The 23,966-nt window shown below is 50.1% G+C and overlaps 1 protein-coding gene across 1 annotated transcript in view; it reads left to right on the forward strand.

Moving 5' to 3' along the window:
* LOC114441051 (spermatid perinuclear RNA-binding protein-like) overlaps window positions 1-19,406 on the forward strand; it is a 29,004-nt gene extending 9,598 nt beyond the window's left edge. Inside the window, exons 2-18 of the mRNA XM_028413803.1 lie at window positions 3,799-3,916; window positions 5,037-5,266; window positions 5,906-6,071; window positions 6,936-7,080; window positions 10,406-10,539; window positions 11,258-11,353; window positions 11,430-11,541; window positions 11,929-12,026; window positions 13,283-13,376; window positions 13,501-13,569; window positions 14,945-15,153; window positions 16,248-16,397; window positions 16,690-16,824; window positions 17,102-17,242; window positions 17,357-17,480; window positions 18,599-18,649; window positions 18,740-19,406. Of these exons, the coding sequence (XP_028269604.1) occupies window positions 3,914-3,916; window positions 5,037-5,266; window positions 5,906-6,071; window positions 6,936-7,080; window positions 10,406-10,539; window positions 11,258-11,353; window positions 11,430-11,541; window positions 11,929-12,026; window positions 13,283-13,376; window positions 13,501-13,569; window positions 14,945-15,153; window positions 16,248-16,397; window positions 16,690-16,824; window positions 17,102-17,242; window positions 17,357-17,480; window positions 18,599-18,649; window positions 18,740-18,825 (2,043 nt within the window). The 5' untranslated portion in view covers window positions 3,799-3,913 and the 3' untranslated portion in view covers window positions 18,826-19,406. The remainder of the gene's footprint in view (window positions 1-3,798; window positions 3,917-5,036; window positions 5,267-5,905; window positions 6,072-6,935; window positions 7,081-10,405; window positions 10,540-11,257; window positions 11,354-11,429; window positions 11,542-11,928; window positions 12,027-13,282; window positions 13,377-13,500; window positions 13,570-14,944; window positions 15,154-16,247; window positions 16,398-16,689; window positions 16,825-17,101; window positions 17,243-17,356; window positions 17,481-18,598; window positions 18,650-18,739) is intronic.
* The last annotated feature ends 4,560 nt before the right edge of the window (window positions 19,407-23,966 follow it).

A 23,966-nucleotide genomic window follows, 5' to 3' on the forward strand; every position in this document is an offset into this window, starting at 1 on the left:
CTCCAGAGGGCAGCTGGTCGCTCCCTTACCCTGGATTTATACCAGACGCGTAACTGCAGCGCAGCGTCAGGCGCTGTGAAACAGTATTTACACCGGCCGCGTTGCAGCGTGTTTTAGAAGCGTCCCAGAAGCCTTGCCACCAAGCGTTTCAAAATAAAACGCTGTCAGACTGAACTCTCGCTGATTTAACATCGCTACCGGCAACACAGCCACCGACATGTACGAGGAGAGACTCCACTTGAAAAGTAGAGAAACGGCATTTTATAAGAACCATCAGATAAACAGCAGGTTACTACGTGACTTTGTGAATCTCACAGAGTGAAACGCTCCTGGTGTAAATTGATGTTGTGAGACAGACGGCGTATTATGTCCGTAAAGCGCACGCTATAAATCCGGGGTTAGAGACGGAGTGAGGAGCTCCGCCGTGTGGGAGGAGCTCAGCCGTGTGGGAGGAGCTCGTGTGGGAGGAGCTCAGCCGTGTGGGAGGAGCTTGTGCTTCTCCACATTCAGAGGAGCCAGTGGAGGTGCTTTGGGCATCTGGTTAGGATGCTCTCTGAGCCGCCTGTCCGTCCCTTCACAAAAGTGTGTCTGAGTGTAGGGTTAACACGGAGTCCGTGCAGTGTGCCTCCATGTTGGCGTTCTTCGCTCTGTCCATCATCACGCAGGGTTAATGTGTCAGATCTCTCTGCAGCAGCTTCATAAACTGCAGGTTAGTTTGTGTTTGATCTGTGTGCCGATCATTTCAGAGCCTCATCAGATTATCGTGAGTGTCTGCGTCGCCTTGTGTTGTCAGAGCAGAAGTTGCTGTGTGTGAGAACACGGCTTCTTCTCTTTCTTCCATCCTGCTGCACGCTTGCAGCTTCGCACAGGGCATTATTTGAAGTCTTGTGTGAACATAAAAGGCTGCTCATAAAAGCTCCCTGCAGTGAAAACGACCCAAATAAACACAGCCTCAGAGCCATATACCCCCCCGCACGGGTTCCTCTAAACCGCCCCTCAAAATGGAGGACGGGCGCCGGGGACGGTTCTGCGTGGGGGAGGATGTTCAGCAGCACATTTTTACTGAGTCTGCAGCCTGACCTGTGACTCTGCTGCTGCTACAGCTCCACTGGGAGAGGAACCGATACACTCTGCATCCTGCTCACCACCACCACCACCACCACCATCATCATCATCGTGCAGCTGTTTGTCCTCCACTGACTATCAGCAGGCTCTGCTTCAACAAGACAAAAATTCAGGAGAAGAAGCCATCAGTCTAGGACTGGACTTTACTGATGTGAGCTGCTGTTTGGTGAAACCTCTGGCAGGGCTGTAATCAACCAAAGAAAGTCTTGGTCGACTGAAACCCTTAAATTTCAACTAAACATCGACTAATCAGGCGAGGGAGCTGTGCCGCTCCTCTGTGCTTTCTGACTAGTAGTAACATAAAGACTACGATGAGTAGTCATGTATTTGCTTATTATTACATCGTTTTGACCCGAAAAATTGTTTTTGAGCTGAAATTAATTACACACAGACAACAGACACAGAGCTGTGACAGACAGACACGTTATTGATCCGCGAGGGGAAATTCAGGATGCAACTTTTTTCCATGAAACGCTGCCACACTGCAGATGTCTCTGACATAGAAGAGGAGGACTGACTGAAATGACACGGTCAAAACTAAAGAAACCACCGGGCCGGTACTCTCTGTCTGTCGGGCTAAACCAAAGTAGTGAAAACAAGATCAAAGATCGACTGCTCCCCTGTGAAACGGGTGCGCCGAAAACACCCCCATTAGCACTTGGTACAGTCCTGTAACGCTTAACGCTTCAAAAAGTCGACCAACCAGAATATTGGTCGAGCCAGAACGCATCGACCAGTCGACTGGGAGATTACAGCCCTAGCCTCTGGCAGAGTGTTGGTCCCTGCTTCAGTTTTCAACGTGGGCGAAGTGAGACTGTAACTGTGATTAAGGCAAACAAACAGACTGATCGGCCTTAACTGTGTTCAGGTGTTTATGCCTCTTCTTATCACAGGACAACATGTCGGCGCGGCGCCGTGCAGAAAGTCTATTTTTATATATATAGGAGAAGCGCTCCTGCTCCTGCTCCTGCTCCTGTGTACGTGCGCTCGCTCTCTGGCCGGTTGTCTTTTTGTCACGCTGAGCGGACCATCTGCCGCTGCTGCAGCACCGTCAACGTCCTTAAAAAGTCATTGCTGCATTCTTAATTATCTGGCTTTAATCACCTCCCCTCTTCAGGGAGATGAAAGGTTATGAGAAAATGAGCCCACATGGGGAATTGATTACAAAGTGCAGCTCTGTGCGGCGTGTTAGCGCCGCCACACAAAGCCCTGCAGCTGCTGTTCCAGTGTTTTCAGTGTTTCCGTCCTCTCTGGATCAGGATGTCACAGATCTGTTTGGATGGAGGTCGAGCCTCCAGCCTGACACACGTTCTGACGCTGTGGTCCCTGTAAGTACGGACGTTTGCATGGTTTTCACTGGACGGTAACCTGACTGCTCACAGCCTGCCATCACCAGGAGGACTTCATACGAGCCGGATGATGCTTCCTAGCATGATGTCTGTTTTTGAGGGCGGGACTTGTTGCCATGACAGCCTTGCCATGTTGGAGACGTTTACATGTCATCCTCCCACTCGTTAGCAGGTGGAGGTGAAGAAATGTCTGAGTCAGGTGAGCTGAGGTTCGCTCGCGCCTGCAGAGCGGTGACAGGAAGCTTCCTCCATTATGTTATCAGTGAGCTGCCACGTGGACGAAGCAGCCTCACCTTCATGTGTCCTCCTCCTCCTCAGTGATCCATCACTGCTGCTCACTCAAACACTGTCACCAGGTGCAGCATCAGGGTGAATGTGGTGTGAGCCGGAGGCTCGTTAGCATTCATGTGCTGCCGCGCTGCTCTCCATGTGTAGCTGCGTCTTCCATTATTGAGCAGTAAACACTTTGAAGTTCTGCTGTTTGGGGACTTTTTGTTCCAAAACAGCCTGTGAGGCCATGAAAGGTAGAAACATCTCCCACTTATCGTGTCGTATTGATCAGCAGCTTATTTCCTGGAGGAGCTTTCTGGGTCATTTGCCGCGTGGTTGAAAGGATTCTGCTCTCAGAGCACAGAGGAGCTGTGGCTCCGCTCAGGCTCTGAGATCCAGGTCAAGGTGACGGAGAAACGAATCGACGTTCAGCTCGACCTCACAGGTCCCCGCGGGATGTCACACAGCTGCACCCCCCACACCGACCTCCGCCCCCTCCTCCATCTCATCAGCATGTGACCGCGCGGGCAAACCGAAGCTTCATCTGAACTCACACTCAAAGAGCAGCGTCCGAATCAAAGAGGGGAAAAACAGTGATGTTTAAAATGATCATTAATGATCACCGATATCAGTCCAGTACAAACACATGACAGGACAGCTGTTGGAGACATTCAGCTCCGTCAGAGCGTGTCCTGTGATGGAGATGAACATCCACCTGCTGCACGAGTGTTTCTGCGAGGTCTCAGTCAGCAGTCTGTGCAGAACTCTTCTTCTCCTGTGTTTTCTATCTGCTGCATTTTTGCAGATCAACTCAGATGCTTGTACTTACCAGTTGTGAGAGATGAAGCACAATGGCTGCACGTCTGACATTTGGGATTATCATGCAGCCTCACATTTGAAGCCTTTAGCTGATGTTTATTCAGAGCAGCTTAGAATAAGCTTTAAATCCTGGATCACCCACATCATCACCAACAAACTGTACTAATGCAGATTAGAGCCACAGCCCCGACACGTTCAAACCAAAGTTCATGTTGTTCTGTTTCTTTCTCTGCAGCGACGCTCCGATCGAGAGGCCGGCAGCTGAGAGCCGCGTGGCTGCATGAGGAGGCCGAGTGACCGGACTCTGGTCCTCAGCTAGACCCCCCTCCACACGCCCGGACGGCCTGGACATGGTGAGCCTGCTGTCATGTCTTATATCTATTTACAGAGGATTATTCTGTTAAACACGGGCTGAACCCTCTGATATCTGCTGTAGAATGTGAACCTTACTGCTTCAGTTCTACCACAGGAAGACTCTCTGAGTGTCGGTCATGTGACTGCTGCTCACATGTGACTCCATCGTGGCGTCCTGCTGGCTGCTGAGGAGGACAGGATGTTTTATTTTTGGAGCATTTTTGATAATTATTTGTAGAATAATGATGCACGTGGTGCATTCAAGGACCCTCTGAGGTGGCTCTCAGAGTCCAGTGATTACTGATGTTTGACGATGAGTGTCTGCTGTCATCACTCACAGGAAGCACGTCTGCATTTACAGAGAAAACACAGCGTGAAGGAATTATTCCTGATTTTAGTAAACGGCCTCCCCGCAATGCAATTAATTAAACTGGGAATGTGATTATCTTGTAATTGCGGTGTGAAGCCGTCTGGTAAGTAAGAAATAAAAGGCACCTGGCTGCGATCCAGAGTCCGCAGCGATGCTGTGAAAGCCTTTCATTTGGATCTGGTTAATGTCTGCGTGTTGCTTTGTGTGTTGATGGTTGTCGACGGCGCCCGCTGCTCGCTGCTACACGGCCTCAGATGCCCCCGGCGGTCCAACCACAGATTAGCTGGGTTGTTGTGATGAACGACCCTCGCCGCTCCTGCACAAGCCCCCGAGAATCATGAGCATGAATTATTAAAGCGGCGTCATAAATAAGTCAGCGTAATGAGGGGGTGCTTACACGCTGCAGGCGGGGGGAGGAGGGGGGAGGAGGGGGAGGAGGAAGGGATGATTGAGAGAGAGAGAGCATTTTGACCTTGGACTGAAGCTCGGCCCGGCAGGCTGACACACTCGGGCAGCGAGTAAATTCTACACACAAGCCTTTTTCTCAGGTTTGTAAATGTTAATGTTAAATAACGGCGGCGGCGGCGGCGAGGCCACGCGCTGGCAGCAGGTCACCTCAGGTGTTCCTGTGACGAGCGTCTGAGCTCATTAATAACTCTGACTGTGAACTGAGTTCTGATGATACGGAGCTCACAGAATGTCCAAAGCCATGTGGACATCTGATGATTCGTGTCTCCTCTGACCTCCAGAGGTCGTTTCGATCATTTGGAAACGACGACCGCCACGTCATGGCCAAGCACGCCAGCATCTACCCAGAGCCGGAGGAGCTGGAGGCCGTCCAGACGCTGGTGTCCACCGTGGAGGGAGCCCTCAAGAAGGTCTCTGATTGGATGGATGGCCTCAACAAGTCCTCAGGGAAGATCTCCACCAGTGACGAGTCCAGGGACACCACGGAGGAGGAAGACGCCGCAGAGACAAAGTAGGTCCTCTGTGTGTGTGTGTGGTGAGCAGTGCAGAGGGAGACACACACAGCTGCCTGTGGCGATGTTAAAGGGCTGTTTCACTCTAAATAATGTGTTGGTCTCTATTTTAAATGTCTGCAGAGATTCAGAATCCTCAGAATCCTCAGAAAATAAGCTGAAAACATGTTTGTTTCTGAAATATTTCTTTTTTAAAATATAGAAGTTACAAGAACTAAGTGGTCTTGTGTGAAATTAAACACAACCTCTAAGTGTCAGTCAGTCTGAAATGTTGTGTTTCTCACACTGCCTCCCTGTGGTTCAAATTGGTAACAACAGGTAGACATGCTCATCTCCAGAGCTCCAGATGTTTTGGTATCAGTTTTCTAATTAAAAGATCGTTTCTTCATTAATTATGCATGTTTAATAAAAGCACTTTAAACATTAGAACCAGAAACGTCTTGTAAACAGTGACACCTGTGGCTGCTCAGTGAACTGCAGACACATTAAACAGGAGTTTTTGTCGCCTCACAGTCTCAGTGTGGAGATAACAAGTGACTAAACACCAGAACAAGATGAACCTGATGCATGCAGCCGCTCAGTCACCGTGTGTGTGTGTCACCTGTGAGGTAACCTGGCTCTGCTCCACCTGTCCTCAGGACGGACAGGACGTCGGTGCTGTGTGGGGTGACGCGCGTCGGCCTGGTGGCCAAAGGCCTGCTGATCAAAGGGGACATGGACCTGGAGCTGGTGCTGATGTGTCGAGAGAAACCCACCAAGCTGCTGCTGTACACCGTCAGCGCCAACCTGCCGCTGCAGATCCAGGTACGCCTGCACACAACCAGAGGAAGAACACATGACATGGTACCAGGTCTCAGTGCAGACGACTTACATACAGTGTTTTATGTAGAGACAGCCTGGCTGTAAAGGACAGATCAGGAATGAGCTCAAGAGCCGAACTGAACAGACGAGAGGAAGAAATATGAGGAATGACCGAGCTGTAGAGGGACAGGAGGCGACTTTCTGCCAGTAACCTTTCAAAATAAAAGACCTGTCCAAGAGTTTAAATCGAGGTTCTGCTGGAACTGAGGAAGCCAGTTTCCCTGATTTAAACTTTGAACATAACATGAGCTGAATGAATGAAAGCATGAGTGCAGCGGGAGAGAGTCTCCTTTCTGTTTGAGTAACATCGAGACAGAACTCACCTGAGTCAGGTTTTAATACTTCAGAGGTCTGATTCAGGGGAGCATCTCCACACACACACACACACACACACCTCCAGCACACAGCAGCTAGCTAACAGAGCAGCTGAACGTGCTTCCTGTGCTCCCCTCTCAGTTAATTACCTGCCAGAGCTGCCGAGCGCGCTTCATCATCAGCAGAGGAAACGTTCCCAGCTCTCATTTCCTCCAAACTGAGGCAGATTGACAGGCAGAGGGCTGATGGATGAGGTGAATTCTCAGAGGGACAGGATGGAGGGAGCTCGGCTGAAGGAAACGTCTGTTCTGTTAAATACGTTTAATGTAACTTTATTTTGACCTTTGACCTCCAGATTGTTTCATCAGTTCATTGTGAAGATTTGTTCCTGAGAACACGAGGCTGTGAAGTTCTTTCTGCCTTCAGATGTGTTTCACGCCGTGTGTGTGCACGTGTTGTGGCTCTGATTAACGGCGCCTTCCTGCCTTGCAGACGATGACGGACGACAAATATGAAGTGCGCTCGTGCGTGCCTGAAGCCGCCATCCAGGTCTGCAGCACCAAGGACCCCCGACTCACGCTGAAGGTCACCCTGTCCTCCTTAGCCATGAGGGAGGAGCACAGCCCCACGGAAGAAGGTACTGGCTCCGCCTCCGCCTCCCCCTCCCCCTCCTGCTGTTATTTGACCTTTAGATGCTGGAATCGAACGGTGCACAGGAGTGAAACCTGAGCCTGAGACAGGAGACGGTCTGAGGAAACCTGGGGACTGTGATACGTGAAAGCTGAGAGGTGAGCAGGGCCGATATGGATCTGGGTCGAGTGCGGTGGAAAGAGCAGACGGCCGGGGGAAGGATGGTTGGGATGGACAGAAAAAGGAGACGCCTGTCTCAGGTGTCCCCCTGCATTCTGCTGCATCTCTGATACCTCGGAGCAAAGAGGCAGCCCCCTTCAGGCCTTTCAAAAACCACCTCCCCACCCTGTCCGGTCTCTGAGCTCCGACAGTTCAGCTCCTCTGTGTTTGTTCAGAAATTAAAACGATAGGTGAGTGAGGCCCGAGGAGCGGCGGCCCCGTGGTTCGCGCTCTCAGCGGGGATGATGGAGTCGAGCTGTCACAAACGCTAGAAAGATGGATTTGGCAGCGAGGCGGCCGCTGAGGGTCATCCCTCCTCCAGCTCCCGCGGCCTGTCCACACAAACGAGGACACCGAGTTTGTTTTGTCTCAATCACGGTGAAATCCCTTCAAAATAAAAGCGTTTGAATCTGAACACGCCTCGAGAGACGCCTCGTTCACAGCAGCTCAGGCGTCTGCACTGAATCACACGCTTATGCTAAAGGTTACCTTCACATTTTAATGTCTCCGTTTAAACTGTATTCTGTAAAAACACAAGGAGCTGATGAACTCAAGCTGTGTCACAGGTCACACCACAGCCCAGCATAGCCCAGGATTCATCATGTTTACAGCAGATGCCAGTTGAAGAGAAACTGGTCAGAATCACCTGCAGGCTTCCAGGTGCGGCCTCTGAAGGGTGCAGGTCCTGAGCTGCGACACAGCTTCGGTTAAAGATGTTCTGGATCCACTTGAGCCGCTTCCTGAACACGGTCTCTGCCGGCGGCCTCCTGACCAGCTCCGTGTGCTGTTCCTCCTGTGGCTGGCCTCACTCACTCTTGGTTTTGTTGCCGTAGCTCCGCAGGTCGGCTCGCCGTCTGGATCCAACGTCTGTGCGGCTCCGCTGCTGACGAGGCTCCGCCCCCCACACCCAGCAGCAGGAAACCCCGGGTACAAGGGGCTCCCCCGACCTCCAGATCAACCTCAGACATGCTCCTCCCCCCCGTCCTCCCCCCTCTCCCCCCTCCCTCTGTTGACCGGACCTCTCTCTGGGTCACCATGAAATTCTGGTCCATGTCTACGACCGAGCAAAACGACTACATTACCCAGCAGCCCACAGCTCTGTGGCTCAAATCATGTATTGGCTCTGAATGACATCCCATAATTTCATGTTGGAGAAACGGTGTTAACTGAATGAATCTGACGTCCTGGTCACTAATCAAAACTCCCCGATGTTGTGAGGAGACCGGGGGGGGCTGACCTGTGAGTGACGGCTCCCTCATGGCCTGCCGCCTCCTGGCGCTGCTGTCAGGTGGACCCCATGCACTTTGCATGATTGTGTTTGATTGACAGAGAATCAGGGATGAAAGCTCATCAGGACGCTGACAGATGGAGGGAGAGGCAGCTCAGTTTAAAGGCACAGGGCACCCAAACAGGACGGGACGTCCCGCCACCTGCATCCTGGTCATCCTGTCTGTGATGCTCACAAACAGGATGAACGGCACATCACACTGACGCCGTCCTCATGGTGCAGGGATACAGTAGCTGGTTGTAATTCGGTAGAAAGTAGTTCCCAAAATAATAATTACAACAAGTTGTGTGGACCACACAGAAGTTCCGGTGGCAGACCATGAGGGTCCTCAGTCCTTGGTCTTCGAGTGAGGAGGAGTGTTGTGGGACAAACCCTCCCCCTCGTGTCTCTCATCAGCTCCTTCGTTTGTCTTCACCTCTTCCATCCTGTTCAGCTTTCACTACGGTCTCACAGCGACAGACTGCAGAGCCACACGCAGCGCTGACACACACACAGACACACACACAGACAGACACACAGACAGACACACACACACACACACAGACACACACACAGACAGACACACAGACACACACAGACACACACACACACACACACACACACAGACAGACACACACACACACACACACACAGAGACACACAGACACACACAGAGACACAGAGACACACACACAGAGACACACACAGACACAGACAGACACAGACACACACACAGACACAGAGACACACACAGACACACACACAGACACAGACAGACACAGACACACACACAGACACACACCCGGCCTGCTGGCCTCCTCCATCCAGCCTCCACCTAAAGTGCAAAAGAGAATCAAATTTTCTACCCACACTACACATCAGTCAAATCTGTCTTTCCCGAGTTCTAAAGGTCAAAGGTCGGTGCTCTGGCTGTTGCTGCTGATTTTCTGAGCTTCATTTGTGTCTGGCCTCAAACTGAAAAGTGATGAACACAGGGTGGGCCTCCTCCTGTTTGTAAGCAGGAAGCTGAGCGTCTCTGCTCCGCCTCAGGTGGAGGCGCCGCCCTGTGGCCTGCAGTCTGTCCGCCTTTTTGTCCGTCTGCTTGACTGTCCCACAGTGGACGCCCCTGTAGCTGCTCCCGAGAACAAACGGCCTTCACTTTCTTTCCAGGGTGGCGTTCTCACTCTCAGATGTTTATGTTGTCTTGTCTGCTGTCGCTCTTCTTCTGCTGCCCTCCTCCCATGGCTCGGCCTCCAGTCATGGCGGGCGCGCTCCCCACAGGAACCCGGTGTGGAGAGGCCGTTTCAAACATAAACATCTGACCGACCCCGCAAGACCGAAAATACCAGCATGGCGCCCCGGAAAAGCAGGCTGCCATTTTTTTGGGAGGAGGGGGGGGACTAATGTGTCTGCACTGCTCAGGCGGCTGAGTTCCTGCATCAGACGCTTCCTAAAGTTCCGTCTGTAATCTGTTTGTACACCCCTGCCATGCTGGGATTTTCGCCCTGCGCTGTAATTGATAACACACTAATCTGGCGTGTTCCAACGCCTCCAGCCACTGATCTGCATCCAGAGTGAGACTCCGGCCGGGCAGCAAGGCGCATGCGCTCACGTCTCCTCCGGTTCCTCCCGTCAGTCTTCTCAAAGTTCCTGCTCTGTGCACGAGAATCCCTCCTCTCCCAGAAAATCACACGGCCTCTCAAAATCCCCCTCTCAGCTCATTGGGTCAGATCAGTGCCTAATGATTAGCTGTCCGACCCCGCTGCCTGTGTGTCTGTGTGTGTCTGTGTGTGAGGTCGGCCTGCTCACGCTCAGTCTGTCCTGTCTCATCCTGTCCTTCTTCCAGAGGAGGGCGATGAGGACGCCGACAAGGAGAGGGAGGACAAGGAGGAGGAGGCGGAGGAAGAGGAGGAAGACGTCCTGGACCAGCAGAAGTGCCGGGCTGCGCTGGCTTCACTCCGGCACGCCAAGTGGTTCCAGGTGAGCACAGCCGGTCTGAAGAGAAGCACACAGCTTTACCAGCTTCATAAACACAAACTCAGACAGGACGGAGCAGATGAAGCTCACTGACCTGTAGCCAGGATTTTAGATGGAGCGTATTATAGTACAGATGTCGCTGACTTTTTGGACGCTCTGTATTTCTAAAATCCGATGACAGAGAGGGCAGAACAGAATGAAGAGAGGAAGACGAGAGGGATTCAAGTCATGAAGAGGCTCTTTATCTGCTCAGGAGGAGGATGAAGGTCAGGTGTGGCAGAGAGGAGGATGAAGGTCAGGTGTGGCAGAGAGGAGGATGAAGGTCAGGTGTGGCAGAGAGGAGGATGAAGGTCAGGTGTAGGAGGGTGAAGGTCAGGTCCGGCAGACAGAAGCTTCTCTCGGGGAAGGAGCGCTGAATGCCAGGGCAGCATCAGAGCTGCTGTGTGACGCCGACAGGAATAAGATGACGTCCACTCAGCTGTAGAGACGTCTGAGCTGTCAGGGTTAGCACAGGCGTCAGTAATCTGCAGCTTCCTTTGGTTTTAACATTCAGCTTTAAGTGGAGAGATCTACAGAGCTTTTCTGATTGTCAGTCACTGTTTACTCATCAAGTTCAGACGTCAGTGCGGTGTCAGAGGTCACAGGCTCACAGCAGCAGACTGTCTGCGGGACGTGCTGCTGTCTCTGTGAGATGCTCAGTTCTGTCCATCTGTCTCCTCAGGCCAGAGTCACTGAACTCAAGTCCTGTGTCGTGGTGCTGAGGATCCTCAGAGACATGTGCAACCGACTGCCTGTGTGGCAGCCGCTCAAAGGATGGGTGGGTGACGGCGGCGGAGTCTCAGTCGCTCTGTTGTGGCAGTAAACTCTGATGACTGACAGTCCTCTCCCCGCAGCCTCTGGAGCTGATCTGTGAGAAGGCCATCGGCACCTGTAACCGGCTGCTGGGTCCAGGTGAAGCCCTGCGCCGCGTCATGGAGTGCATCGCCTCAGGGATCCTCTTACCAGGTCAGCCCTCCTTCACTGCAGCCTCTGGCCTCCGCAGGCCTCCATGTTTATGAAGCCTCTGGACAATGTTCACAGAGCACCAGCAGAAGAGAGCTGCAGGAAGCTCTGGACCTCCAGAACGGAGTGAATGAGCTCCTGAGGAGCAGCTGGTCCTCAGACGTTTTGTTCCACGTTTCCAGTAAAGGAAGGGTTGTGTGTGTGATGCGAGGCGGCTGCAGCTCCTCTTTGATCAGCTTCCTGTCAGCTTGTCTCCTGAAGGCTCTGAATCATTGATGAGAGTTTAACGCCGAGTGCTTTTCATTAGGCATTAAAGAACCTGCGTGTGTGTCTGTGTGTGTTTGTGTGTCAGTGCTGAGAACACTGAGGGTTTTTTTTTTTTCTTTGCAGGAGGTCCGGGGGTTCATGACCCCTGTGAGCGGGAACCCACAGACAGCCTGTCGGAGCTGGAGGCCCAGCAGGCCGACGCCCTCACACACAGCGCGCAGGTCGGTCTGCAGCCTCACGGCTTCGTCTGTGACTGAGTTTCTTCTTATGACTGTCTGACTGTCCTGATGCGGTAAAGTTGTTCAGCTCACAGACGTAAAGTGACTCTGATCCGGTCCGGGATGAAACGCCTGCTGCGATTTTATAGAACAACGTTTTAAAATGGAAAAGTCATGTTGGGAATATTCAGGGTTTTCAGGGATCATTTCAGTCCAGAGCATCATAACGCTGCTTCCTGTTTCACCCAAGCGGCAACCTTCGGGGCTCAAAGTGGAAGCCCATGCGGAAGTGTCAAAACTTGTAATTCACGCCGCAACCACTGGGGGCTGGCTCCAAAAGCGAGTAATTCCCATAGACTCCATGTTAAAATGGCCGACTTCCAGCAGAAAAAAACATGTTTACAGCCTGGTACAAAAACCACTCTGGTCTCAGATGATAGTTCTCTGCTAGTGTCAATTGTAGGGGGGGTGAATTTTTTAAACTCACTCGTTTCAATGGTATTCTGACTTAAAATTACGCCTAATTATGGGCGTTGCCGCTTGAGTGACAGACAGTTGACGTATCACAGTGTGAATTTCTGCTTCCACGATCGCCCGCCCCCCCTAAACCCCGCTCGTGCTCCCCCTCTTTGTCCATAATCGGAGTTTTAGTTGACGTGACGCTGCCAACATGGCGGCGGTCATCAAGTCCCGGAACCTCCCACGAGCCTCAGAACGGCTCTTCAGAAACAAACGGGTGACGTCACGGAGGCTCTGTCCATAGTTTTTACTGTCAATGGTTTCACCTCAGAGTGTGTGTGTGTGTGTGGGGGGGGTCTTCTACGAGTCAGCATCTCTCCCAGAGACCACACACACACACACGGCCTCCCTCCTGCTGCACTGATTGAAGGAGGGCTATTTAAAGCGAGTCCTGGCGGCCCGGTGGAGCCCCGCGCTCACGTCAGCACACAGAAGCCCGGGCGCTGACCTCCGATTGGCAGCCGTCAAACACTGGCAGCCTAATTAGCCATCTAATGAGCGTGGGAACACTCAACCCTGTCTACACCCACAACAACACTAACACTATCACTGCCTCAGCCACCGCACAACACACACAGCACCACAACAACAGAGATGCCCCCAGGCAGAGACACATGAAGGCGTCTTCAGATTCATGCTGCGTCTCTCTTCTGTGCTCTTCTGTTTAAGCCTCCTTACGCTGCTTACTCCTCACGCTTGGTTCTCTCCTCTGTGTGTTTGTGTGTCTGTGTGTGTTCCAGCATGCGTTGCGTCTTCTAGCCTTTGGACAGCTTTACAAAGTCTTGAACATGGATCCTCTGCCTGCCAGCAAACCCACGCCGAGGCTGTTAGAAGGTGTGTGTGTGTTTGGTGTTTTTATCTTTGTGTGTGTGTGTGTCTGTGTGTGTGTCTGTGTGTCTGTGTGTGTGTGTGACCTGAAGCATTTTAAATGATCAGCTGCTTTGTGTCCGTTCTGCAGGCGGCTGTCAGAAGAGGCTCCGGGAGGACGTGGGGTCAGACGACAGAGACTTCGTCAAAAGGATGAAAGGTGACTTGGACCGGCCTCTCTGAAGGCTCCACGGATCAGAACCCTGCTTCTGTCACACCTGAAACTCACAAACGTTAGCGCAGACTGACACACACTTCTCACAGTGATGATAAGAAAAGAGTTCATCTGCTGCAGGCTGTCATATGTCCAGAGGAAACAGAGGCACTGTGCGCTGGTGTTCAAACTCCAAATCCCAGAATGCACTGGGCTGGAGCTGATCAGTCATTGCAGTGAGGTTTAACTCTGACAACAGACAACACGAACATAAAATGTATGTTGTGTAGTCCAGTCGCCAGGCAGCTGTGCACCGCCTCACAGCAGTTATCGTCATTCGACTCGGGTCCTATAGGAACTAAAACACCGGAAAGAATGTGGTTCCAGCTCCTCACATGCAAAGACGTGTGTTTTGAGGACATTGACAAACGTGTGATTAAAATGAGACATTTAAAGATGTTTTCTCATAATGAATCACTTAATTGAGTGAATCTGCAGATGTAGTGATTAGTTGCAGCCTCCGCCTCCCTCCCCCTCAGTAATTAAATCGGCCCTCACCGGGACGAGCGTCCCCGGCAACTCTCATCTGCCTCCAGTTCAAAGGAGGCGACGGGAAGCAGATAAAGAGGGATTAATACTGCGGGCTGCTGCCATGCAATTATCTCATCACCTCCCACCACACACACACACACACACCGTCCATCAGCAGCTTCACATTCATGCATCTACAGAGTGAAGCCGTCAGTCTGCACCTCACAGCATCGCCTGCACTCACTGCCTTTGATGTAGCCCCTCTGATGAAATGATAAGTTATATTGTGGCCCTCAGTCAGTCACCCGTCTCCTCAGTCCCCTGCAGGACATTGGTGTGCTGCTGAGTTCAGGGTTCAGTGTGAAGAGCCGTTCTCTGGGTTAACTGTGACGATGATGACATGATAAAAATCCTTCCTGGTCTGTCTGACATCAGTACTGTTGTTACACTTATGATGTGTTTGTCTGTTGTGTGCCTGCCTGCACTGGAAGCTTTGTGTTCTTACACTTGCTGACAGAAGCACTGTTGTGGTTTGGCTTTAGTTAAAGTGCCCGTTATGTTCAGATTTTAATCACAGACATGCTAAGTGCGACTAGTTAGCTGTCAGGGACCCTCACAGCACTCTCTGCAGGACAGAGAGAAGAGGAGGTAGATAGAACTGAGAGGATGAAGGGGAGAGAGAGGAACATGCAGCAAGCGTATGTTACAGAGTACGAAACACAGCAGGTCCCAGGTTATTGTTTTTATTTTACTGTTGATTGATTGGTCGATTGATTGTTATTAGAACAGCTGAAGCGCCGGACACCTCACGATGAAGGGATCTCACTTTGACTTGTCCGCCTTCTTTCAGTCCTGGACTGGAGGATGACCGATCCAAACCACCCCATGAACGCTCTGATGCGTCTGAACCAGATCCACCCGGGCCTTCAGTACCGCCTGCTGTCCCAGTCCGGGCCGGTCCACGCTCCCGTCTTCACCATGTCTGTGGAGGTCCAGGGAACTGCTTACCAGGCCACCGGGAACTCCAAGAGAACCGCCAAGCTCCAAGTAGCCCTCAAGGTAGGGAGCCAGGGTTAAGGCTCTGATGTCCGAGTGCTGGATTCTGATTGGCCAGTTTGTTGCCGTGTGAGGCCTCACGTCTGTAAAACATAAAAGTAAATCAGCTTTTTTTTATAGGACCATAGACTCTATATAAGTATAGATGAGGGGCCTGTGATGTGACCAAGAGGTTTCTGATGATGTAAAGGTGGACTGGAAAGGCATTAAAGCACCTCCGCTGTCACCTCTGAGCATTGCATTGTGGGAGAACAGAGTCCCTGCACTGAAGCTCACTGTAGTAAGGCCCCGTTCACACTGGAGAAAGTCATTCCAGCTAGAGTAGGATTGAGCCCAGACAGCCTTTAAACTGGATGCGTTCAGACCTATTTTCAAATCTGGCTAGCACACACTTGTGTCCGCACTCAATCCGGCTTCATCCAGCTTGTTTGCTGTCCTCCAAACCACTAGGTGGCGCCTCTTAATATACAGAGTCCGTTCACGCCGCGGTAGGACCGCGTGTGCGCATGCGTCATGCTATTTTTTGCCCCGTGTCGCGCCCCGTGATCCGGAAGTAGCACATTGCTAACCGGAAGTAGCATGTCGCTAGCTGGATTCGCTCGCCACATTTGCGTTCACACCTGAGCCACATTTGAGCCAATCTGGCTAGATCCACCTCTCGTGGGTGGATCTAGCCAGATTGAAATCAAACTGGATACAGCCGGAGTGTTCACACTGAGATAAAAACACATCTGGATTGATCTGGATGCGGCCGAATCCTGCTTAAGCCAGGTTTTTTTCCCCAGTGTGAACGGGGTATAAATGAACAGCAGTGAGAGATCATGATATGTTTTCAGCATTTGTTGCCTAGAAAGATGAGGAGGGAGTGAAGTGAGCAGAGGACGGCTCGTTGACCCGCTCACACTTTGTCTGATCCAGTCGGTCACTCGCAGCACAGACCGTCAGTGTTGTTCACTTTGCAGCTGAGCTCAGGGCTCACTCACTGATGATGGATGTGACAGTGTGACTCATTTCCTGACATGAAGTTAGCTTCAGTGGAAGCCTCTGTGTGTGAGCGATCACTGAGAGGTGCTGACATTCAGATGATGTGTGGTCAGGCGCTGCAGGCGCTGGGATACGTCATCGCCAGCGACGGAGACGTGGACTCGCTGAGTGCTGATGAGAAATCAGATGGCGAAGGCAAGAACGACAGGATGTCCACCAGCTCCAGCTCCACCTCCATCACCTCCTCCACAGACACGCAGGAGGTGGGGGAACACACACACACACAGACACACACACAGACACACACGAGACATGAACTCAATGTTTTCTGAGCTGTGTGTCTTCAGCACAGCTTCTTCTTCCTCTGCTTGATTTTCTGAGGTTTTTTAACCCTGTTAATTACTGATTATTATCATGACCCACATAATTAACAAGCTTACACCTACTTCCTGTTGCACTGAGGCTGAATGCACTATGTAGAAATAAAGAAAGTACACGATGAGTCGCTTGGTGTCAAGTTTAAGAGGTTAAAGTCCTGATCCTGTCTGTCTACAGTCCAGAGCTCCGGGTCCCATCCTAACCGCGGGAGGTAAGAACCCGGTGATGGAGCTGAATGAGAAGCGCCGCGGCCTCAAGTACGAGCTGATCTCAGAGAGCGGCAGCAGCTACGAGAAACGCTTCATCATCGAGGTACAGCAGCACAGAACGCCGTCTGTCAGAGTCCTTCACTCACAGGCTGTGATTAGGAATTGATGAGGGCAGGAATGTGTTTGATGTCGCTGCTTCCTGCACATCAAAACCTCTTCAGATGGCAGGAAGTGTGACGAGCATGAAACTAATTCCACCCTAAAGAAGTCACTGCAGCGGTTCATTACCTCAGTCTGAACCGAGTGCTGCACGAGTTCTCTCTCTCTGATTAGGTTTAGTTCTTCCAACAACAATTGAATTTTCCTGCATTTGCTGCCAGGTGGAGGTGGACAAGCAAGTTTTTCGGGGGACAGGCCCCAATAAGAAAGTAGCCAAAGCCAGCGCCGCGCTCGCCGCCCTGAACAGCCTGTTCTCCGGCTCCAAGTCCACAACTAACAAGAAGAAGCGGCCCAACCCTCCAGTGAGTAACCAGTGTACCGATCGCTGCTAACTGAAGTCGTCCATGTAAACAAATAGATATCTGCTGTCATCACTGACGATAAACGTCCTGCTGATCAGCTCTGTGTTTGTGCAGCCAAAGCGACCCGTGGCCTCCGTACTGACCCTCCCGGCTCTCGCTGCCAGACCTCCGCGGGTCCCTGTGATCCCCAGGGGTCCCTACATCAGCACCCCACCTGCACCTGGATACATCCCTCCAGGTGAGTCACATGACCCACCACCTGGACACTTTTCTGTGTGAAGTGCTTCGTAGAGCTTGTTACATATCCAGAGAACAGAGAAACCTGTTCGTGTTCCAGAGGTGGCAAGAACAATAATCTTTTTATACTTCATGACAAACGTGTGTGGTCCTCATGTGGCTCCCACTGCAGCGCACACATACAGGTTCTGACGTTTCGCTGCTTACCATGGGCAGAAGCAGCAGTTTAAGTGAACGTTTGAAGCGGAGATATTTGGGAAAACAAGCAAAACCCGAGAAATCCCAAATGGAAGCAACATCGTCCTCCTTCGCTAAACATGTTCAAACTAAACTGCTGCTTCTGCCGTTCAGCCGTGTGTGTGTGTGTGGCGTGCTGCAGTGTGAGGTCTGAATAAGGAGTTCTGAAAAGTCCGGGCCGAAACGAATTTTGTTCTTGTTACAAAGAGATTTCTCTGTTCTAGTGATGTAACAAGCTTAAGTGGGTCTCCTATATCGTCTGCGTTCACTCAAAGCAAAGCTGACGTTGAGCATATTTACCCCCCCCCCAAAAAAAAAGACATAAAAATAATCATTGTAATCAAGGAAAAAGCTTCAATTAATTGTGATATTGATTTTAAGTAAGACAAAGTCACTGAGAAGGCGTAACTCTTTCTGAAACATTTCCCATGTTCTGTTTCATAGCAACGTTTTAAAGGTCGGGTAGGAGGTTTAAAAACTCAGAGTCCAGATTTCAAAGTAAACTCACGCCCCTTTGTCTCGGAGCTCACCCCGAAGCCACGCCTCCAATCACATGACGCGCATCACCTGAAGACGAGCTGCGGTCTGTGACTTCATGCACGTAGAGAGTGACAACCAGCCAATCCTCCGAGCAGGGTCCACCCGGAGGATTGGCTGATGTTTTTATGTTTTATAGCTTCAGATGATTCATATTCTTCGTTTTAATGAGAAACCACCGAACTAATGGGTTGCTATCGGATTGTAAAGAGAAGTTACACTAATTTAACAAAAAGAGCATCAGAGTGAACTCTCCTACCCGACCTTTAACACATTTCAAACATCCTGAATTAGTTTTAATTAGAAAATCTACATTATTATACTGTGTGTGTGTTCTTCTCTCAGGTTTCGGTGCTCCTTACGGTTACAGCCCTGCAGGCGCCCTCCCTGCTTACGGTAAGCTCACAGTGTATCCGATCATCATTCATCCATCAGTCCATCACCACGTCCCAGCGTTTGAGTTTGTGTTTCTCGGCTCTTCCTCAGGTTTTCCCTCCAGAATGCCCTCAGTAGTTGTCCCAGTCATCAGAGTACCCACCACATACCCCGTCACCCACCTGTACCCCTATTAGGACTGTCCCACCCACAGGAGGTCACTTGTTAAAGGAATATCCACACAAACAAACCAGGCACAACAGTCGACCTGCAGCCAGACTCTGAGTGTGTGAATGCAGACAGATCAGTCTGTCACTGAGCACTCATGTTTCCTCTAAATATCCTGCTGCTACTGTAAAACATCTGGAGAACAAACCAAACATCAACAGAACAAAACAATCACACACTGTCCTTCCCCGCACAGGACGTTACCGACCTACACAAATATTATAGAGCTAAATATTTACCTGCTGTAGGAAATACTGTCAACAGTTCATGAATGATGGACATGGAAGCAGCCATGATGGGGGGGGGGTAGTAAAGCTGATCAGAGTGTCGAACAGCTGATTATTCCTTTAACAATCACTCACCATGTTTTGTTTTAATTTCTCTCTGTTTTAAGTTTGACTGGTTTACATCCTGAGTTGCACTGAGAAGCCTCTTCCTCTGAGTTTACACTGTTCACTTTGAGCCATTTGTGTTGAGATGATTTATTTTGACCTGTTTTTAGGCACAGTTCTTTTTAAATAAATGAATATTTTTGCCAACAGCTGAGTAACTTGTGGTCCATGTTTGTTTTTTACACACAGGAACTAAAGAGTGTAAACAAACAGCAGCTGACGTTTTTCTATTGTGTTGCACAGAGTTAGCATGCTAACCAGCTAGCTGTGTAATACCCCTTTAATCCACTAGACGGTGCAGTGAGTCAGTACAGGCCATTAACCAACTATAGGGATCTTAGACATGTGAGCTCCTGCAAGATCCACCCACAGAGGTCCTGAACACATAAAACTCAACATTCCCAACCAGAAAAGTAGCAGAACTGAAGAAGCCACTTCTCAAAAAACAATCCTTGAGTCCAGTTGCCTCGATTTAAACTCTTGGAAATGACTGACCTGGATGAATGAGAGCATCCACAGATACAGTACAGGAGGAAGCTCAGAAATACTTGATGTTTCCTCCAGAGGTCTCTCCTCCAGTCAGTAAACACAAACATGGAAGCAGCTCTACGCTGAGTCCACATCCTGCTCTGCACTCTCCATCACCTCCCAGTACGCTCATCATTTAAATTAGAAGTGTGTTCTACAGCTCAGCCTCCACAGCAGCAGCTCTGTGTTCAGATGGCTCTCTCCTTCACTGACATTTCACAAAGACCGAGGACGCAGCTCCACCTCCACCCTCGTACTAAAGTGAGGCCATAAATATCTCGCTTTCAGCTGCTGGCATGAAAGATGCTGTTCCACCCAAAGCGCACTCTCCCTCTCTGGAGAGTCCACATATCGAAAGCATTTGAACACAGATCAGTGTGATGATACATTTCCACAATCCAAAACCATCTCTGGGAAAAACTTAAAAGAGAAGGCGGGGATTATGAGCAGTACTGCAGCCAGCCTCTGGGGGGCGATCTAGATGTTTTGGCCTCACTGTTCGGAGCTGTCATGTCATCCATATGTTTATTCACAGTCACACAGAAGCAGCATGTGATGTTCCCAGTGAGCTCACAGGTCCATCATGTGTCTGTGATCACGTCTGTTGCTGCTAACCCCGCCTGTGTCTCCCCTCTGCAGGCGGTCTGTACTTCGACAGTGCCTATTACCAGCCGCAGACCATAGCCACACCTATAATCATCCACCTGGGCCCTCAGGATCTTTTCTGACCGAGACAGACTCTGCACCTCCATTTAATCCCTCTCTCCCTTTATTAAACTCTGGCTGCAGCTCCGGGGTCTCCCCCCCGCCCTCCACACGACACGCTGCAGTCACATTGAAAGCAATATGGAGGAAGGAAACACCCCAGGCAGCACGCCGCCCCACGTCCACAGGCGGCCGCGCCCGGACTACAATAAAACACCAAGCAACACTCCTGCTGCAGAGTTAAACAGTGTGATACGACATCTACCGTCTGTACATATACCCTCTGTGTTTTCAATATATACACACATGTTAATACCTTTGAATATAACGTATTTATAATCGACCTGAATGTAGATACTGTAGTGATGGAGCAGACATGGAGCCTGAAGGTAGCAGCAGTTTACAGATGGTCAGGGTGCTGTGGATACAGCAGAACCCCAAATTAAACATGAAGCATCACTTCCCCATCCAAAGACCCCTCAGGTCCGTCACTTTTTATGGTCCCCGGAAACATCTCTGCTGTCTGACACTTCCTCCGGTGTGTTCCTGAGTTCAGCTGGTTTGTGAGTCTCTACAGCGAATGTTCAGCCATGTGACCCAGAAGCGGTCACATGACACATGTGGGTCACAAGAGGTCACATGACACATGTGGGTCACAAGAGGTCACATGACACATGTGACCACTTGTGGGTCACAAGAGGTCACATGACCCATGTGACCGCTTGTGGGTCACAAGAGGTCACGTGACCCACAAGAGGTCACGTGACCCACATGTGTCACGTGACCCACAAGAGACCCACATGTGTCACGTGACCCACAAGAGACCCACAAGAGGTCACGTGACACACAAGAGACCCACAAGAGGTCACGTGACACGTGTGACCCACAAGAGGTCACGTGACACGTGTGACCCACAAGAGGTCACGTGACACGTGTGACCCACAAGAGGTCACGTGTGACCCACAAGAGGTCACGTGTGACCCACAAGAGGTCACGTGTGACCCACAAGAGGTCACGTGTGACCCACAAGAGGTCACGTGTGACCCACAAGAGGTCACGTGTGACCCACAAGAGGTCACATGACACGTGTGGGTCACATGACACGTGCATTTGTTTCTCCACTCCTGAATAATTTAACTTGATTTAGATACGACACATAAAACCCGTTAAAGAACGCTGGTTTAAATGTTTAAACTACAAAGAACTATAATCTGGATTAAAGCCTTTATCAATATATCTGTGATTTCATATTGCAATAATCAGCATATATACATATACTACACAGCGTGGCACAGTGAGAGACTGTTTTAAGGTTTTAAATCAGATGGAATGTCTTTTTAACTACTTCAGTAAAATAAATATATTTGATCACTGTACGGCACTGCATGTGTTTATTCACATTTACACCCAGCCATTCAAAGACGCACTGCTCTCTACAGAACTACAGCTCCCATGGTGCCTAGCGGCAGCTACTGCAGGCATGAAGCGTATCTTCACGCTGATTTTATCACGGCCATAGTACAGACTGGATGCCTGTGACATCACAGGTCATGTGGCTCCGCCCACTGAGTGGTAAGCAGCTCGTTATCTGATCTGGTTTTACAGACTAGAGACATCAGCCCGACCGACCTGACGCCACTTCAAATGTTAAAGCTTTGCTTAAATGCTGTATTGATGACCCGTCACCTTTCACTTATTGTCTATTTAAACACAGTCATGATAATGAGCCTTTTGTTCTTAAACAAAGGGAGGGACGGTCGACTACACAGTGTTTCTACTCACACAGACTACAACACCTTTAAACGTTGTTATTGTTATATAGGAGCTAACAGACACGTGTTCTAACTAAGGATGAAACACGGATGTTTCCCGTACAAAGATGGAATAAATTAACAATTTATTTCCTCTAAGAATATTTGTACTAATATTTAAAGCAGTTACACGTCATTTAAACATCACTCACTGTAATTATAATGTAAAATATGAATGTAGTTAAACCTTTGAGGTTTGGACTTGAAGTTTTTTGTTTGTTTCCACACTGACAAATCTTTTCCTTACTAAACCAAAGGGACCCACACACACACAGACACACACAGCTAAATAAAAATGTTTGTGTGTTGTGGTCTAAGACTGAGTGTAAAATAAATGACTGCATGTGCAGTTTACTCACCACCTCAGCAGTCAGTTGGTCAGCTGGCGGCCCGTAGATGGAGCAGCACCTGGGCAGAGGTGAGGTCCAGGGTGAGGCTCAGTTCCAGGCTCCAGGCTCCAGGCTCCTGGTCCCAGTCCTTCAACCAGCACACACATCGTCTCTTAGTCACGTTTCTCGACTACAAGTCTTAAATAACCTCATTCTGACCTTATGAAGCTTCACACTGAGCGCACAGTAACAACTTGCAGTTAACTCGACAACTACTTCAGACAGATTCAATGTGCAGATTCTGTCAGCCTGTGGTCCGACACTCACAGATTATCATAACTAAACATCTGCACATCTGTGCCACCATCATCTAACCACAATATCTATATTTCTGCTTCACTGTATTTCCAACGACACCGTCAGCTGTGCAATGCCAGCGAAGAGACTACACAAAACAGATCAGATTAGACAGATTAAAGCCTCAGATCCTCAGAATGATGACTGAGCATAAACTGGTCACACTTCAGTCAGGTGTATGTTCTTATTCTACATCAGTGTTTCCCTGTTAGCTTAGCGCCCCCTTGTGTCCTGACGTCCCATTACAATGGTAATGGTAGTGTCCCTGTCCCTCTGCTGACGGTGCTCCTCCACCTCCAGCTCCTCTACTACCTGCATTCAGAGCACAGGCTACGTCCACTTCTCAGACCTCACCCGGCAACAAGAGGTTCTATTTACTGATGCATGTGAACTTGTTGAAATGTGTGAGTCTCACTCTCGGTGCACGAGACTTGAGGAGCCCTGAGCATCACTTATTAAGTCATAAAGCGACACCACAGCGAACGCTAACATGCTAATAGCGATCTTTATCCCAGACAGACAAACATTCCATTACAAAGTATTTACCTCCAGAAAACCTTGGACACCTCCGGTTACAGTGGGGGACGACCTCCGTCCTCTCGGTACATCCGTGCCTCTCCTGTCTGCTCTCTGCCGCCGGATCCTTCCCGACCTCCGAGGAACGCTTCTGTGATTGGCTGTCAGCTCATCAACGTCACCTACTAATAAGGAGCGCTCAAGAATCAGCCACAACAAACAAACACAGTTATAGATACCACTGTGACTTTAAAGCCTTTAAATGAACCATGACACTAAATCTTTTTGAGATGAACTGAGATGAAACATTTTAACATGGAGGTCTGTGAAGACAGACTTACTGTTGGAGTCAACCCCTAGAGGCGGCAGGGGGAACTGCAGTTTTCAAACACTGCACTTGATAAAAAGCAGTGAAGGAAGTGTGTGACAGAGACACATGAAGTCTGTTAGAGTCTATGAAGGGTCAGGACTT

Source organism: Parambassis ranga, chromosome 9 (assembly GCF_900634625.1).
Source record: "Parambassis ranga chromosome 9, fParRan2.1, whole genome shotgun sequence".
Lineage (NCBI taxonomy): Eukaryota > Metazoa > Chordata > Actinopteri > Ambassidae > Parambassis > Parambassis ranga.